The sequence below is a fragment of the Musa acuminata genome, chromosome BXJ2-4, assembly GCF_036884655.1.
Source record: "Musa acuminata AAA Group cultivar baxijiao chromosome BXJ2-4, Cavendish_Baxijiao_AAA, whole genome shotgun sequence".
NCBI lineage: Eukaryota > Viridiplantae > Streptophyta > Magnoliopsida > Zingiberales > Musaceae > Musa > Musa acuminata.
In genome coordinates, this window is record NC_088341.1 from 36,770,308 (window position 1) to 36,788,604 (window position 18,297).

At 38.0% G+C, this 18,297-nt stretch overlaps 2 protein-coding genes across 5 annotated transcripts; both read right to left on the minus strand.

The window, feature by feature from the left end:
* Positions 1 to 1,827: 1,827 nt before the first annotated feature.
* LOC103979328 (B-box zinc finger protein 20) lies at positions 1,828 to 3,470 on the minus strand. The gene is made up of 3 exons (XM_009395439.3): positions 2,845 to 3,470; positions 2,360 to 2,755; positions 1,828 to 2,229 (listed from the first exon to the last, which is right to left on the minus strand). Exons 1-3 carry the CDS (start codon positions 3,028 to 3,030, stop codon positions 1,972 to 1,974), a joined length of 840 nt encoding a protein of 279 aa, XP_009393714.2. The 5' UTR covers positions 3,031 to 3,470; the 3' UTR covers positions 1,828 to 1,971.
* A 3,868-nt stretch (positions 3,471 to 7,338) lies between these two features.
* LOC103979310 (PHAF1 protein At3g51130) lies at positions 7,339 to 17,176 on the minus strand. 4 transcript variants are annotated; one of them, XM_009395409.3, is made up of 15 exons: positions 16,985 to 17,176; positions 15,532 to 15,614; positions 14,166 to 14,240; positions 13,066 to 13,133; positions 12,887 to 12,992; positions 12,744 to 12,804; positions 12,469 to 12,635; positions 12,131 to 12,193; positions 11,527 to 11,574; positions 10,670 to 10,783; positions 10,453 to 10,552; positions 10,304 to 10,377; positions 9,418 to 9,522; positions 9,252 to 9,300; positions 7,339 to 7,522 (listed from the first exon to the last, which is right to left on the minus strand). In XM_009395409.3, exons 1-15 carry the CDS (start codon positions 17,109 to 17,111, stop codon positions 7,518 to 7,520), a joined length of 1,245 nt encoding a protein of 414 aa, XP_009393684.2. In that variant the 5' UTR covers positions 17,112 to 17,176; the 3' UTR covers positions 7,339 to 7,517. The 4 variants fall into 4 exon arrangements, with proteins under 4 accessions (XP_009393684.2, XP_064961465.1, XP_064961464.1 ...); XM_065105393.1 differs by lacking the exon at positions 7,339 to 7,522 and adding an exon at positions 7,834 to 8,021 and having other exon boundaries at positions 12,469 to 12,632; XM_065105392.1 differs by lacking the exon at positions 7,339 to 7,522 and adding an exon at positions 7,834 to 8,021 and having other exon boundaries at positions 10,304 to 10,374.
* Between the last annotated feature and the right edge of the window lie 1,121 nt (positions 17,177 to 18,297).

Sequence of the window (18,297 nt, forward strand, 5' to 3'; positions counted from 1 at the left end):
CGGCTGAGATGTGAAATTACGGTATTATACTGTTCATAAGTGATAGAAGATAAGATTTTTCTCTCTCTTAATACGTATAAATAGGAGAGAGATGTGTTAATGTATTCAAGCTAAAGTTACTTCAATAAAGCTTCTTCAATAATTGTTCTTATCTTCTATTATTTTTATCATGGTATCAGAGCAACTTGCCTACTACTACTGTTTTTCCTTTCGCTGTGGCGTCTCTAGTGCTACCCTTACCGGTACTGTGTCCCACCTTTCCTCCTTTGTTGTAGCCTTCTTCTCTATTGTAGCATCGTTGTAGCTTCCTTCTTTGTTGTACCTCTATTACAGCTTTCTCTTCTGTTGCAACTTCCTCCTCTACTACAGCATTGCTATAACTTTTTGCAACTTCCTCCTCTGCCCTATGCTGTAACTTCCTCCTCTGCTACAGCATTGCTATAACTTTTTACAGCTTTCTCCTCTGTTGCAACTTTCTCCTCTATTGTAACTTCTCCTCTGTTGCAACTTTCTCATCGATTGTAACTTTCTCCTCTACTACAACATTGCTATAACTTTTTACAGCTTTCTCCTCTGTTGCAACTTTCTCCTCTGTTGCAACTTCCTCCTCTGCTGTAACTTCCTCCTCTGCTACAGCATTGCTATAACTTTTTACAGCTTTCTCCTCTGTTGCAACTTTCTCCTCTATTGTAACTTCTCCTCTGTTGCAACTTTCTCATCTGTTGTAACTTTCTCCTCTACTACAACATTACTATAACTTTTTACAGCTTTCTCCTCTGTTGCAACTTTCTCCTCTGTTGCAACTTCCTCCTCTGCTGTAACTTCCTCCTCTGCTACAGCATTGCTATAACTTTTTACAGCTTTCTCCTCTGTTGCAACTTCCTCCTTTATTGTAACTTCTTCCTCTGCTACAATATTGCTATAACTTTTTACAGCTTTCGCCTCTGTTGCAGCTTTATCCTCTGTTGCAACTTCCTCCTCTGCTGTAACTTCCTCCTTTGCTACAGCATTGCTATAACTTTTTACAGCTTTCTCCTCTATTGCAACTTTCTCTATTGCAACTTCCTCTGTTGCAACTTTCTCCTTTGTTGCAATTTTTGCTGCAACTTCCTCCTTTGCTACGGTATTGCTATAACTTTTTGCAGCTTTCTCCTGTACTATTATTTTCATCAATAAGAACATTCGTGGATCGAGTTTGTGGAGAACACTGTTCATAAGTATGTATACAGGGGTTTATAGAACATTGTGGAGAACACTGTTCATGTGTAGCATGTTGAATAATAGAGAGAATGCAGTCACTAAAAGTACCAATCCGACGTGATGTTAGTACTACTAATTAGATGCCCCGTTCAAATCAATGGTCCTATTTGGGCTCATTCTTTTAACTCCTTTATGTGCACAATCATATTGTGTGGATTCTCGTGATTTTATTTTTGTTTTCCTTTTCCAAAAGATTTGGCACAAATTCTTCAAGAAAAGGATGAACAGAGAGTTTGGCCGCCACAATTGCAGATCGACATCCACACATTTTGTTCTGTGCTGACGAAGCTTACTGTTCAAGAAAGCATTAACTAAATGAGTGCCACAGAATAAGATATTGCATCATTCTGAAGCACTTCCTTTTGGGTTGGGAGTGGATAAGCAGAGATAAGGATCGTTTCTGTTTCTGATAGCTCACACTCCATCGATTTGGATCCCATGAGTTGAATTTGGAGACACACACGCACGCTTCAACATGTCCAAATCATGAAATGGATCAGAGTTTGGAGATTGGAAGGACAATATCAAGATGAAGACCTTGAGCAAAGATTAAAGAGAGCAACTGGATGATAGCAAACATCTATGGCTCTTGATGATTCTGAAGCTTCTGAGTTCTTTACAACGAAGGGCTCTGAAGCATCAGCCAGAACAAGCTTCCCATCGCATGAACCTCGATACAAAGATTGAAGGCTAGTGGTAGAGCTAACTGAGTCAGTAGTACCAAGGAGTGTGCCTTGGCCTCTTGCTTGGAGTAGAAGCAGGGGAGATCTGAGGCACCGCGAACAGGTCCTCGCTCCACCGCTCTCGGCCCGCCTCCTTGCTGGTATTCCAAGGCTGGTAGCGTGAGGTGGTTGTGGCGGCGGCCGGGGGAGCCGGCGGAGGGAACTGCGGTACTTGTGGTGCCCAGACGGGGAACTTCTCCGCAACCGCTTCCAGATCGGCCCCCAGGAACGGCGGCAGATCGTCTCCCTGCGCAACAAAAGTTCGATCTTTATCTTCTTCGTCGGGGGGGGGAGGGAAAGATCCAATCTTTATCGTGATCTAATCAGAGATAGATTGGAGAGATCAGGAGACAGAGGGAGTACGGGTGCCGACGGACCTTGGAGAAATCTTCCATCGCGACGACGGCCGCGTCGTCGACCAGCAAGTCCTCGACGCGCCAGCCCGGGCACATGTTGATTAGGTACTCCGAGATGCTGCTGGTGGCAGTGGTCGGGGTGGCGGCGCTGGTGGAAGCGATGGGGGAGGAGCCGTCTGCGACCGAGGCCTTGTTTTGATCGGCCGTGGTGACGGTGTTCTTGGTGGTAGCCTTATCCGCCGCCGCCTCCGACTCAGGGGAGGGAGAGCAGGGGATGGGAGCGGCGGAGAGGCGGGCGCCAGTGAGGAGGAACCGGTTGTGCTTCATGGTGAGATGGCTGGCGCTGTGGACGGAAGCGTCGCAGTCCCTGCAAAGAATCGCCCGGTCCTCGTGGCAGAACAAGTACCCCCGCTTCTCCTGCAACACCCACCACCCAAAAAAGATCAATCCCCCGCCCCAAAAATCGAACCTTCGATCTCCATGATTCGCCGAAGCGAGCGACGAACCTGGCAGATGTCACAGGCGGGGCGCGACTGCGCGGAGGAGCCGGAGAGCGAGAGGCGGCGGTGCTTGCCGGCGACCTTGTTCGCCCTGTGCACCCGCCGATCGCAGGCGCCGCAGAGGGCGGCCTCGTCGGCGCAGCAGAACACCGAGGCCTCCTCTTCGCCGCACACGTCGCACAGTATTCTCATCGCGCACTTCACGCTTCCAAGGCAGCGAGCGAGGAGGAAGAGAACGGACCTTAGAACCGAGTTCTTCCCGGTAGAAGCCGACGAGCCAAAGAAGTACACAGGGGCAGGGGAAGATGGAATCTATGCTATTGAGATGGAGGCTTCGCTTTCCCTCACATAAATACTCATCCTAATCTACCAAAGATCCTCAGTATCCAAGATAATGGCCGTATCTGATAAACGAAACATTACTCCTCGGAGATTAACGCATGTTCGACTCTGTTCCACTGACTCAAAACAAGGAACAGTTTGTTGACTGTGATGCTGCAGTCCCTCACAAGAATTACCAATTCCTACTCTTTTATAGCTCCATTTATCCTTCTTCTAAGATCTAATGAGCTGGAGATGGGTCGAGACAAGAGGAAGCAATCTGGCACAGCCCCACACAGAATGGCTCAAAGCCCACCTTATCCTCTTCCAACGTGCTCCCTGATTGAGCTGCCCAATAATGGAGTAGTTTATTAGACACAGCCAAGAGTGGGCAGCCATTTGCCTCCTTCCAGCTTCGTCCGATTTGCCATCCTCCTTTGTCTTGCCTCCGCAGCATGAGAGCATGTGGATTCTCTGTCTTCCGCTCTGCTGTGCGCCACATGGAACAAAGATACGATAAGAGGAACTCCCAAATGCTGTTATCGGGAGACTGGAAACCACCATCTGCGGTGAAGTGGGACGCACTTCAGCACCACAGAAAGCTCCTTTTGATTACTCTATCGAGACTGCAACAAGAATCGTACTCGAGAGAGAAGAAGACTGGAAGAGAGACTGGTCGTCCGAATAAGAGCAATGGGGGGGTTGGCCTCTTGCGAGCTGGGGAGGTGTTTGCATCTGTAAGGAATCACGTAACGAGTTCCCAAACTCATAGGTTTCAGGTAAGGTCACGTAGATGAAGGGGAACATGGGAGGAGACATGTCTCAGATGCCTGCAGGCCTATTTTTACGTGCATTGATGTCCAAAATCTTCTTGACAGGTGCTGCTGTGACATGATCGTTCCTTCTCTCCGAGAAACATGAAAGCATTCAGCTGACACAGTGAATTCCCATTGCATGTGTGAGTAAGCTCGGAAAATATCGTAGCTCTGATACCATGATAGAAATGAAACGAAGAAGGATGTTCCGAGATTTTCCTTAACAAAACTATAATATTTCCTCATGTAATTATCTTAACTATTATCAATCATAACTATAATAAATCAGTTTTAAACATCAAATTGGAAATAGTATCACCTAAAAAAGAACTATTGTTATTTGACTTAAATCTATGTTTCAATAGTCAATATTAAACCCGAGAGATATAATAGTTTCACATCGTACCTCTTTGGAAAGAAGATTTTTTGGCGTATGATGATACACATCAGACCTTGGACATATAATAATAGTTCCTATTACTCTCTCTCTCTCTCTCATGCTTTTGGGTTGAGGTGATTGATGCCTTGAACAAGTAATATTTGTGCACTCTATTATGTGAAACAGCACCCATGGTGGCCTATGTGTGCACAAGAATGAATACCAAGCAAAGTACAGTGCACAAAATGGACTAACTGAGAACCAATTGGGACATTGAAATCCGAATCATGATTGGCTCATCCTTCCACTCTGCAAATCTTTCTTTGTCTTCTACCTTTTGCACCCTGATATTTTTCTTGCATTTAGTGGAGCAACTGCTTGATAATAGTGATAGGAAACAACTCATGTTGGACCCACCCAAGCATGGGGAAAAGACACAGCTTGGCGTGTTGTGCTCATGCTCGCCTACTCTTGCTTTAACTTAGTCGGCAAGACAGTACAGAATACTCAATTCACTTCGATCACGTATCATGTCCCATGTGTTGCTCTTCTTGAGAGCAAGCACTATGGATTTGGATGGTTTATGTCACGGGTGACATATCATGTTCGGCTGTGTAGGCGTTCGTAACAGTGGGAGATGTAAAGAAGTCAATATCACTATAAGTGATTGATTGCTTGTGAATAAATGACTAGTAGTTGCTCTCCATTGCTAATTGATTCATTTTCTTTATGCACGAGTAAATTTTTGTATTTATTTTTTTTTATGAATATTAGAAAAAAAATCATCCTAAAAATGTGAAAAGTCTTAGTTTAATCATCGATTTACATTATAAAAGTCGACTCGACATGATCCACTTCCTAAATATCTTCGTATCAAATTTGTATAAAGAATACTCTCTCGAGCCATGAGAGAGAGAATTATTTTCGAAGAAACTTTTCTAATGTTTTAGGAACGTTGGAGTTGAAAATAAAGTTTTTTCCTCTATAATATCTTATTGTGTACGTCCTTGGATGCATACGTCCGAGAAAAGGATAAGTGAGAATGAGATTGTTCGTTAGATGAAGTACATAGATAACTCTACTCTTGTTCGGTATTACATATCATACTCTATGACTCCTGAGTTACAAAAACAATAATAAAAGATGGATGTTAGATTTATTCTCCTACTTATCCATAAATTGTTTGAAGAACAAGAAAGGATTCAACGAAATGAGATATCTAAGAGTCTTTTTCGTGCTAGGATGACTGAGGGGACACCGGTTTAGAATTATATCCTAAAGATGATTGAGTGGATAAAAAAACTCATAGGTTTAGGAATGATCCGAGAAGATAACCAATATGTAGATATTATCTTTTGATCCCTATGATAGAACCCAAAAAAATTATATATAGATAGATTTTACTCAAAAGAGAAAGAGGAGAAAAAAAAGACTTTTTAGGTATCGAGTTCCGATTGACTTGAAATATTAGTATCATAAGATAGATTTGAAATTAGATGCAAAGACTTTTTAGGTTTACGGGTCAAACTCAGATGGATACTAAGGTACCACATGATTGATTAGGAAATGAGAAATGTGAAGCACATGTAGAGCCTCTGTTGTTGTATGTTGATGGTTGATAATTGTATGTACTTTTTGGCATATGAAGGGTCAAAGCTGGACACAAATTTCTTTCAGATACATATGTATGTTTTTATTTTATATGAATATAAATATGTTGGATCAAGCAAGAAAGGTATTCAATAACAAATACTTTCAACAATTAGGACGATCTATTAATTTGCCGGTGCGTGCTGCAACAGTAGGCAAATGATTTCATGACACCTAATGTACTCGAACTCAATGAGTCTCAATCACTTTCTGCCTAATCATTGTACCTCCTAAATTGTCATTCGCTAATCAACTAAATATTATCTTCCACAATCATAAATAAAACAAAGCATTTAATTGCCTTTGTAAGTTGATAAGCTTAGTCAACAATATTTTACGTTAATGGCATCCTCCTTTTGGCACATCCTTTTGGGTCATTGTCATTGTCATCACCATCATCATCATCTCCAAAGCTTGGTATTATGTCATGATAAAATATTGGGCTACTTAGTTGGGTGCCGTGCAGCCAAGTGTAAGAAATCGTGCACATGGGGTGGTCCATCGATGGCTTGGCTTATGTCATGGATGAGCTCGAGAGAGAACCTTGGATTTGGGTGGGGATTACCTGTCTCGGATATAACAAGCTTGAGAGTTTGCGTAACTACATGGCAAATGGTCAATGGCTAACCACCAATGGACGATCACAGTATCAGAATCATGTTATGGTAGATGGTGGGACAAATCTTTAAGAATTGAACCATATTAGAAAGCTAAATTACTAGGATCTTAAGCCCTTTTTTTTTTTTTACTATTTATACTATTTTTAAATATTAATAAAATTATATTTTATTATTTATAACCCCTCTAACTCTAATTTTATTTTATTTTTTTCCCTTCCTTTTATTCTGCATGCATTTTTTTTTTTGTGTTGATCGTCACCCTCCAACTCATGCTCCTCGTCGATCGTTACTTGTCGTTGATTACGACCCAACCCATGCTCTCTTTCGTTCTACCTAGCTTGTGCTCCCCATCGATCATCATCCTGTGTTTGCACTCTTCGTCAATCATCATCCCCCCTACGTGTGCTTACGACTAATTGTTATCCTTTTCTCCATGCTCCCTATCGCTATCGTTGATCATTGCCCCATCGGATATTATCCTTGGAGGAGGAAGAGCATGAAAAATTAGAGGATGAGAAGGAAAAAGAGAAAGAAGAGGGAGAGAACAAAAAATAAAAGAGGAGGAAGGCAAAGATGAAAAAGAAAAAGAGTATTTATGTCCATTTACGAATGGATAATTTTGAGATATTAATTTTTTAAAAAAAATATGATAGTAAATAGTAAATATGATATTGTAAATAGTAATATCCAATTATTAACATCAATTGCGCAGCTGTTAGCCAAATATTTTTCTTTTGACATCATTAATCCATTAGAAAGAAGTTATTTACAACATCATACAAATTGTAGATGATTAGTATCAAATAACAAGATATAATGTCTATGCAAGACTATAGACAATTATGGATGATGTGAGCAGCATTCATTTACATCCAACACCACCAGAAGCCCAAACTATCCTGTATGAACAAAACATTGAGAATATTTAATATATTACAGCATTTAAAACCATGTGCAATAATCAAAATGAATAAAATGAAGCTAAAAGTTTAAGAAAACTATTCGGTTTATGCACCATCGTTTTGATCTTTGCATCAGTAGGGAGCTAAACTTTACATCATTATGACAACAAAAACAATATACTAAAGTCCAATAAGAACAAAATGTAATTGTAAGTACAAAAATGCGATCCAGAGGTTGCACCAAGTCTGGCCTGGTTGCATGGATGTGCAAGCAAATGCGAGCAAAAGTGTTACTCAAGGAATATTAGTAGTGTAGGCTGCAGCAGTTCAGATGCATTAGATTAAACAGTACACAAACTGTTGGCTAAAATGACTACATTTGGTAACCTTGAAGTTTAGGCCAACAGCCGATCAGATGTTAGCATACCTTTCAACATAGTTCATCGATTCAAGTTAACATTGCCATCCAGCTCTGATTTCTTTGTGATGACTACAACTAGCACAGATTAGAAAGACAAGACACAAAAGGTTGATATTAAGGGTCTCATTCTAAGATAGTTCGGTGCTTACTAATTTGTGGTGATTTTATGTACAGATCTGTAACAATTACATAGTACTTCAAAAGAAAATGGCTACATCCAGCGAAAACAATCAAGGGAAACGACAGTCGAGAGTCAGAGTGCTTGTGAAAATCTGAGCTCTTCAGTTTTTCAAATTATGTATCGTATGAATTGTAAATGAACAAAACACACAAACACACAAAGCCTACAACAGAAATCCTCCCTAGTAAATTTGATCAATGAAAGGGAAATATATTTAGATAAAAATCATGTTAAAAAAGGAGATCATAGAACCAAGCATTTTCCTGATTCAATGAACCGGGGAAATGCAAAAGATTCACTACTATTTTCCTGTATGTGGACAATGCCTTCACTGATGATAATAACATATCATGTTCCTTTTTTGCCACTGCAGACTCTTATATATCGCTCCTACCTCTTCCCTAATCAGGGTGTCTTTAAATTCAAAGTTTTGTTGACGATGTCTGTCATAGTATCTTCAGCCTGAGGAAGGGCATGCCTTGGGACGAGACCAGTTCCAAGAGTCTTACAATGGTGTCATATTCAATATCCTCAGTGTCTTCGATGAGTTGCAGCAGGTCAATGTGGTTTACATAAACTTATCTTTGCTTCACTGCTTTAAGAATGAAGCCTATTTGACTGCTTAAACATTTTTTCAGATTATCAAAAAGGTTTTTTACTCTAAAATAAGATAAATTCTTCTCAAGCTTGTTCTCAAGGCCCAATCTGTGTGCCTAAAGGATATTCTTCTCAAGTTTATTCTTGAGGCCCAGTCTGTGTGCCTAAAGAATAGATTTAGCTCTAAGAGCTTCACTGACAAAATGTAGCCCTGTGGAAACTTTCTTTTCCTTGAGAAGAAGAAAGAACAAAATTTTCCATTGGACCATGGAAATCTGATCCTAACACTCACGAGTGGCAAAAATATATGGTTCCCAGAACATAACCTTTCTGATAGTGGAAAAGAAAATAAGGAAAGCACATTCTAACACAAACTTAACAGACAGAAGTCAATGTTATAGAAGTACAACAATAGATGCAGCTTTTTCACACAAGACCGAAAGCCCAACTTAATTCCAGTAGAAGAATAACATAAACTTATTTTGACACCGAAAAATTCATGGTCAATCAAACCCATGTAGACATACCTTGGGATCGGAAGAGAGTAACAGTAGCTATATAACCATTTTTCATAACCTGGTCCAACGATGACAATTAATTAATTTAGTTCACAAGAAATATCATATATGTAAAACACAACGCATTTAAAAGTTTGACATATAAAGGAAACTGTATCAAAATACAGGTTCTCACCTCAAAGGCCACATTTTGGTACCCATAGACAAATGTTGATCCAAAAGGACTGTTCGTCGCACCTGGTGTCTGGATTACAGCCGGACCACAATCTCCAAGAATCTCCTGTATGACAAAATATCCAATTATAATTGTCTTGGTCTTGCATCAGTAATAGATTGTGTACCAGAGAAATACATGTAACGGTGAAGATAGAATGATTTTCACTAAAAATCCCTGATCTCGTTACAAATTTCTCAACTATGACCATATAACATGTGATAATGATTTTTATTAAAAAATTGTGATAATGAAGATCATATCAAGTTTCAACTCCAAATGGTCTCTTCTTATGACTGGTAGCCCACTAAATTAAACATCCACTTCTCACTTCACATTTCAGTTTGGTACCAACAATGTTAACAATGACATAGTACATTATAGTATTAAAACATGGAGAATAGATAAGGGTATGTACAATTGAACTGATTTAAGCTATTCACTTCTAAGTGGTTCCTGTAAAACTACTTCCATTTGATTTCATGTAAAACCACGCACACCATTGGTCCTAGAGTGCCTGTCCAACCACACTACAGGTCACTTATTTTCCAATTGACCAGCTTTACATTTTTTTTTTCTGAATGGCATGACACTGCAACAAATAATGATCACATGCAACCAGGAAACGCCACCAGATACAACAAAATCTTTTGCAGTTATTGGAAAGAAAACTAAAAGGAACTTAGGAGAAAAACTAGCTTCATGATGACAGTGGAAAAATTGGAAACTAAGAAAATCAAGTATACTAACTAAACAATAATGAATATTTTACTAGGCTAATATAAATTTATATTTCAGCTACTTGAAAGCATCAGCCTTTTACCTGCAAATCTATTAGATACATTACCTTTACTTGTTCCCACTTTGTGCTAGGCGTAATACAATTTTTTGTTGTGCTGCCGGGCTGTATTATACCTTCTACTACAAACCCAAACCTCATGAGTTAAATAAAATACAATTAGTCACCTCTAATACTGAAAACGTATAAATACTTACCATCGGCATCATAGATAACAAAGTTGCATTTCACATAAGAATTGAAGTCTGAATGCCCAGGGAAATTTGTATGTAAAACAAACTTCTTGATTTTATGAGTCTGCATGTTGACACACAGGTACTATGGTCATATAAAGATGATTATGATGTCTTATTTGAAATGATTAATTTGCCTTTTCACTTGAAAGAAAATTAAAACTATATGTAAAAAGGACACCTGTCCATCAAATAATATGTCCAGACCACGAGTGAAGTAATTGTAGAAGTAATCACCACAACGAGTGGTACGCGGACGAGGGTCTGAAGCTGAGTGGATCATCATCTGATCAACCTATAATGTGAAAGAAAATTCACAACTTAATCAGGGTGTACACTGACTGCAATTTTCTATGCTGCCTGAAACTTAACAGAAAATCAAACCTTCTAATGAGTTTCCAGTCAACAAAGATATAAACTCACTATGTTATTTGTCTTATGGTGTTTGTTCATCATCTAATACCACTATAGGCAACTATATGCTCAACCTTGCCTCCCTACCTTCTCTAAGCATGCCAATGTGGATCCAATATTTTATTTGGAGATAGATAATAATAATCAGTATTTATAAGAGCTGTCCAGCTGAAAGAAAAGACTGCATTGTTGATCATATGAAAAGGGAAATAAATTTTTCTCGTGAAGATGACCTTGTCCCTCTCTCTTTCAATGTTATGTCTGAACAGTGAGACAAGAGTTAGGACATTATAAATTGGATCCATCACAGTGCATGAATCCAACACAAAAGATGTATATTATGGGCGCTGACACCCACATTTGTTGGTTAAACCTGTTTATCCAAAAGTCTTTTTGGGCAATTAGTAGTTGCATGTTCATAATTCCAAACAACCCTCTGCCCAAGTAATGGTGAGCTAGAGTTTAGGTCTAATCCTAATACAACAGAGAGCTAAAACACACATACAAACTACAGCAATATTTTCTCAGCAGTAAATTTTCCTCAATATATGACAAACAAGAATCGCTATATTACTGATTGAAAGATCTTAATCAAAGCATAATCCAAACCACACAAGTACTGACCTGCTTTTGATGGATTCCACAAGGAGTTCCTAATAAAGTCCAGACATCCTACAAAACATCAAGATTTCTGAGTGATGGAAACATCTTTGTCATAGTACTGCCTCAAGAAAAAATAATACGAGTATCGAGGAAAAGAAAATGTTATCATGCTCATAAAATAGCAAAACTTTGCATGAACTTTGAGAGAATACTTGATGAGAATATGCAGGTTTAGCATGTAACTTCTGCAAGATTCAGCAATGAGGTAGGATTACAATGACTGCAAGAGACCTTATAACATATGTTGTGGGAGATGCTGATACAAGTTGACGAATGGCAATTGTGAAAATGTGATATAAGAATATGCTGATACAATTTCCTTTTATAAAAAAAAGGAAGAATGTGATATAAATCTTGCTTATTCCATAAAGCCAATGTGAGGAAATATAATGAATGACAGGAAGCCATAAGCATATATGATGATAAAAATAATGAAAAAAAGTATAGCAGCTATGAGTACTTCATCACAGAGATTGTGTCCACTAAAAGTTTTGTTTCACCAGAATTACCGAAGACTAATTTAGGGAAGTACACCTCAAACATCAAGAGAAGAAATTAAACTTGCCTGTGGAGATGCACCAAAAGGAATATGCTCATTTCCAACTGTGAACCATAGTTCTTCTCTGAGCTGCAGACAAGGAGCAAAAGATGAAAGAATCCTGAGTCTCAAGGCAACAATATAAGTTGGTAAAGTATAAAAATTGCTGCATCTCACTAGCTGCATATTTAACAATGAAATTCATGATTCTCATCAGCAGTGGTGGACTAAATATATAGTAGTAATATTAAGCAAGAAAGCATATATGGTTCTTGTAGTGTCAGTGTATGGTTCTTGAAGTGTCAGGTAGCAGCAAAACAAGTAAGAACATCAAACACAAAAATGACAGACTAGAAGATTGTAACCTTAGCATGCACTTCTTCCATGTATAGGCTGCCAGCAGGCAATGGAGGTACTGTAGCTTTGTTTAAAATTGATCCTACGCCAACCTTGCTGTCTGAAGAACCATCATATACACAGACACGGGATGTCACTGGGGTTGTTCCATCAGGAAACTCAAGAGGCAGCTCTGCTGTGATTGCCACAATGGAAAGAAAAATGAGTTGTGTTAGTCAAAAAGTCTTAATAATAATGAGAAAATGACCAGACAGCACCTGCGAAAGTAACTGGACATGAATACCTTCCACATTTCGGCAGCAATATGCATATTGGCTTGGAATGGGAAAAGCAAAGGACAAACCCTGACAGCAATATTTTCCTGTAAGCCAAGATAGAATAAAAATGACAGAAGTATAAAATGACAAATATAGACACCAGATGTACCGGATAAAATAGTGTGTAAGTTCCTCTATCTTTGTCATAAGTTCCAGGATACGTAGGTCCAAAACATGTGTATACTGCTTGAAAAGTAGCTAGCATAGAAGGGCCACTAAAATAGAGAAGAAGATTGATAAGATTTTTACAGAAAAAGATATTAAAAGGAAGTGAAAATAATAACAGACCCAATCAAATTGGTTGCATATTGCATCTGTAACCGTTTGACATCATAAACCTCAATAAGACGAAGTCTCTGCACAACAATCAAAATTAAAATTTTGATGAAGTCAAAACAAATTATACATTCATAAAAATGAAGCCATTAATCAAAATCAATAACAAATTAAACAAAAATAGACCAAGTCATTACAGAGGCAAAAATTCTACCATCCAAAACCATCTGCTTTAGATGGTGTTGCAACCTGAAAACCATGTAACCATCAACAAAGTCATAGATTGTGCTGATATTCTATTTTGTGACTCATTTATATTTTCTGAGAAAACCCTTGCTTGCTTTCTCTCCTCTTCACCAACTTCATCATTCTGGTCATGCCATTACAACCTCCATCTTATACCATTCTCCTCTTGAACTGGCAACACCACTACCAAACACCAACATTACCATTAGTCCACCATCATCACATTAACTTGCCACCATCTCTTCCACTCAACCATCAACATCATGACTCCCAACAGAGTCCTCGATTCCCATGATCATCATCATGTCCCTACATGACCTTCATAAACATTACTGTTAATGCATCAGCAAGCTTTCTTCTCTTAAAGCACCACCATCGCCATTGAGAGAGGATGGGGAGAATAGGACATGTATATTAGTCTTATCTAAAGACATACAAATAAATGTAATAAATTTAATGAATGACTTAGGGATGAATTGCAAATATTAGAAAAGGTATTCTAACATTCCACTGTACATATTATATGTCTCATGTCTTAAATACTCTCCGTACAAATTAATGATGATTTATATCTGCTGGATGTCATCTATAATTCATCTCAGCTAACTGAGGTTATAACAATATTTCATTTGTTGATTCTGACATTTCCCAGACTACTGTTCATCCTTAATATTTAGCAATCCCCAATTAAGGACAAGGGCAACCAAGACATGGGGATCAATGAGATTATATCAAGTAAATAATGGTAGAAAATGTATCAAACTGAATAGCTATATAAATGCTTTTCCACAGTTTGCAATGACAACCAAAATATTGCTAACATTCAATTGGTCACTCAACAACACACATCAAATGAGAAAACACACCTGTGACCAAGGATCAAAACGAAGATGGAATCCATGATCTGGAAAGCTAATAACAATATCCAACTTTAGAGGTTCCTGCAAGATATTGACAATCACAATAATAAATGAACTGCACATACATCATTCACATATTTAGTAAATATTCAAATGTAAATTTTGATGAGCTGAAAATTATGTTAAGAACTTAAAACATCAAAAGCCATGCTGGAAGAGAAATATCCTCGAGAACATGGACAAAATGCAAACCATAAAATTATCTGAAATGTAATTATACTGATACATGCTAATCAGTACATGAGATTTCTGTACCTTATTTACTTTCTATTTACTTAGGTAGAAAGTAATAAATCACATAGCTAAAAGGACTAATACTGTATTCTTATTTTTGACAAGGATATACTAGTTACCTCAAGAGGTAAGACAAGCATACGTGGAAGTGAATACACAGTTAAAACAGACCTCAATTGGCACAGGGAACCATGTGCTACAGTTGAGAAATAAACCAATCAATTGCAAGAATAAAGTATTTTATAGATATATGGGTAAACATAGAACATGTTACAATGTTCCAGATAAAACACTTGATTTAGCCCAGGAGTTGTGATAGTTATTTAAGAAAATCTCTCAAGTGTTAGTCATTCTGTGATGCCTTTTAACAAGGTACTGAAAAGCAACAAAAAGGGCATGACTACGGAAAAAAGGTCCTTGGCTGATGCATCTATTTGGTGCAGGAGTTGTGATAGTTATTCAAGAAAATCTCTCAAGCATTAGTCATTCTGTGACGCCTTTTAACAAGGTACTGAGAAGCAACAAAAAGGGCATTACTACGGAAAAAAAGTCCTTGGTTGATGCATCAATTTGGTGCAGTAGTTGTGATCAAGGTTTGACATACTAAAACGTACCACTCGGTACGAGCAGTACGTACCAGTCCGATAGAGGACTGGTATGGATGGTATATTGGTATACCCCAATGTATCATATATCGGTATACTTAGTACAGCTTAGTACAGCTCGATACATATTGTACCGATAGCTAATCGGTACACCGGTACGGATCGATAATGCGAACCATGATTGTGATAGTTATTTAAGAAAATTTCTCAAGTATTTCATTCTGTGATGCCTTTTAACAAGGTACTGAGAAGCAACAAAAAGGGCATGACTATGGAAAAAAGGTCCTTCGTTTATGCATCTATTTGTTCAATGTTTACATATTACAAACTTCTATATGAAACATAATAACTAACATTTAGCTATAGCTATTTAGACTACATATCACATGCTCCAGATGCACAGCTTTAAAAAATAACAAATAGGTCGTGTTCATGCTAACATATTAACTATGAAAAAATAACCGGGTACTGACCTCATCAAAATACTTCACATGAACCACATCATAGATGTTAGGTTGATGATCTACTTGAGCAAATGCTTCGTGTAAAGGCATCCCTATATTGGATTGCACAAATGTCAAAAAGTGGAGACAGGGCATAAAAGAGAAGCAAATGCTTAAAATGGTTTCAGGAATTATGAAAACAAGACAAATGAACAAAATTTATTCCATTTTTGAGAAAACAATAAGACCATGACAGATATCAAAGATGACTAAGAGGCCTGTTCTACTGTCAGAGAACCACAAAAGGAATTTTCATAAGAAAAACAAGTTAAAGAATTAAGAACCCCAGCACATTTCGCTGCAAAATCTGATAAGACTGGATATTGACCAACATGAACATCCACCAAATTGAGAAGAAGCGATGTCTAGATTTCAACCAGAAGTGAACCATTTCAGTTTGTGTCAATTTTACTAGCCAATAGGGTCAGAAGTTCACAGAAGACTGGTAAGTCAACTAATTGCTTTCTTCTCAGACTCAATGTGCAGTCATCTACTAAAAAGAAATTTCCGATAGATAAAACAGAATTTGAAAATCATGATGTCACAAACTTTGCCTAACAAAGAATGGTCTAGTGCACACCCACCAATGCAGGGTTCAAGGAGAGTTAATGCATGCAGCCTTTTCGTGCAAGCAAAGAAGTGTCTCTAACTGCATACTCATTGACAACTTAGTGTACTGGATACAGGCCCGCCCCCTTGTCAGGAACTTTGACTCTAATTGTACAATTATCAAGAATACTGGAGACATGCCCCAAGCTTGACTTATCTGTGTTACCGTCTATAGAATTTTTAGAAGACAATCAAAAGACTTAGCAACAAAAAGTACATATTTTGTAAGATATATTTATTTTCAAATGAGATGGTTTATACAAGAGCAATTCCCTTCTCATGCAAAGTTGTCTTTCCAAGAATTTGTAAACCAATTAACCATATATCTAAAAACAAATATGTTATCTCCAATATGCTTAATTCTACATTTTAGCAGGTTCGTAGATGCTCTGAAGGTTTGATGATCAGAACATACAGGTCTTTTCATAAAAATTGCAAATATTAACTTCAAATTTTAGGTTACGGTTCTTCACAAAATCTACGCTGCACATTTTGTCATAGCTTCAATTAAATATGAGTTTCGATCCAATGCAAAAGAAAGCCGTAGGAATAACAAAATTATGATCTAGGAAAGCGGTTGTCGGCGTCAATGGCTAAATTCCGCACCCAATGTATCAAACCCACAGACGAGAAGATGATGGGGGCGTCATCGAAGACTCGACTTTTGATATTAGCTGAGACCCTCAAAACGAATTTGCGGCGCAACAGACGCAATCATCCATCTCAAAAACCAAGACACAAGAAACCGATCTTTAAAGGGGCGGGACGAGAAGCAGTAGTAGCGCGAGACGAGAAGTCGAGAGAAGACGATCACCGAGGGTGAAGGGCCCGAAGCCGCGGCCGGGGAGGAGGTCGAAGGTGGTGATACCCATGGACGTGCTCTCGCACCGCCGCCGCCTCGTTGTCCCCGCCGATCTCGGTTGATGCTGGACCTGCTGCATCGCGATGCGCCTTGCGGTCTTCTCGATCTCCTGCCGTTTCTTGCGCACCGATCTGCTGAGCCCGAGATTACAGCGAAGCAATGTTTCGTATACGTCTATATATATGTACCACGTGGGTAGCTTTCGTTGTACCCACGCCATCTGGCTCTCACAGAAGGCAGGCCATTTGAGCCTTCTATCGATGATAGAGTGTGCCACGTGGGATGATGAAGATGTTGGTAGACAAAGCTCAGTAGGTGATCTTTGCTCGACCCAGCCGACCGAGGACGCATAGGAAATTTGAGTTTAGTTAAGGGTATCAATGTAATTTTGAGAATTGTAGGGGGGTAATCAAGTAATTCTGATTAAATATTCTTTTTGGAGATTACTATTGAAGATTTCTTTTAAAGCTCTTTGTTATTACTATTCGTAATCCTGTAAAAAAATAATAATAATATTTTTTATTATTTATAATCCCTTTAATTTCATTTTTATCATAATCTTTTTCTTATTTTTTCTTTCCCATAGTCTCACCTGTATATCATATATATTATTGAACAGTTTTTGAGTTAGTTCAATCGATCCAAAAGATAATATATTTTATACTATTACAAAATATAGTATATATACTATTACAAATTATATAACTCTAAAAATATTAAATCATTGTAACGAATGTTTAAAATTTTTTCACACTTCGTCATCTTTGATCTTTAGTTTATCTCATTTCATCATCTATTTTTTCTTCGTTATTTTATATCACCTTTGATAGTTAAAATAAGAAAGGAGAGAAGAAGGAGGGGAAAAAAAGAAAAAAATATATTGTAAGGAGTAAAAAGATTTTATTAGAATTAAGTTATAAATTCAAGACATATATATGTATTTATAAAGGGATAACTTAGAAATATTTAAAATGCTTAACATGAGGTTATAGATTTAAAAAAAAGGAGTTGCAAATAGTAATCTCTTTACTATTTGTAACCCTTTTTTTATTATTTACAAACGTATTTTAAAATTTTGATTATTTCTAAACTACTCATTTGTAAATTGATGTAAATATTCTATTCTTCTACTCTTATTCTTCTTCCCGGAGGATAATATTGAAAGGGCAACAAGCAAGGTCAGATGATATCAAGCGACATTAACAATAATAAAAGAAGAGGTTATAGGAAAAAAAAAATATAAAATCAATAATACTATGGCTATA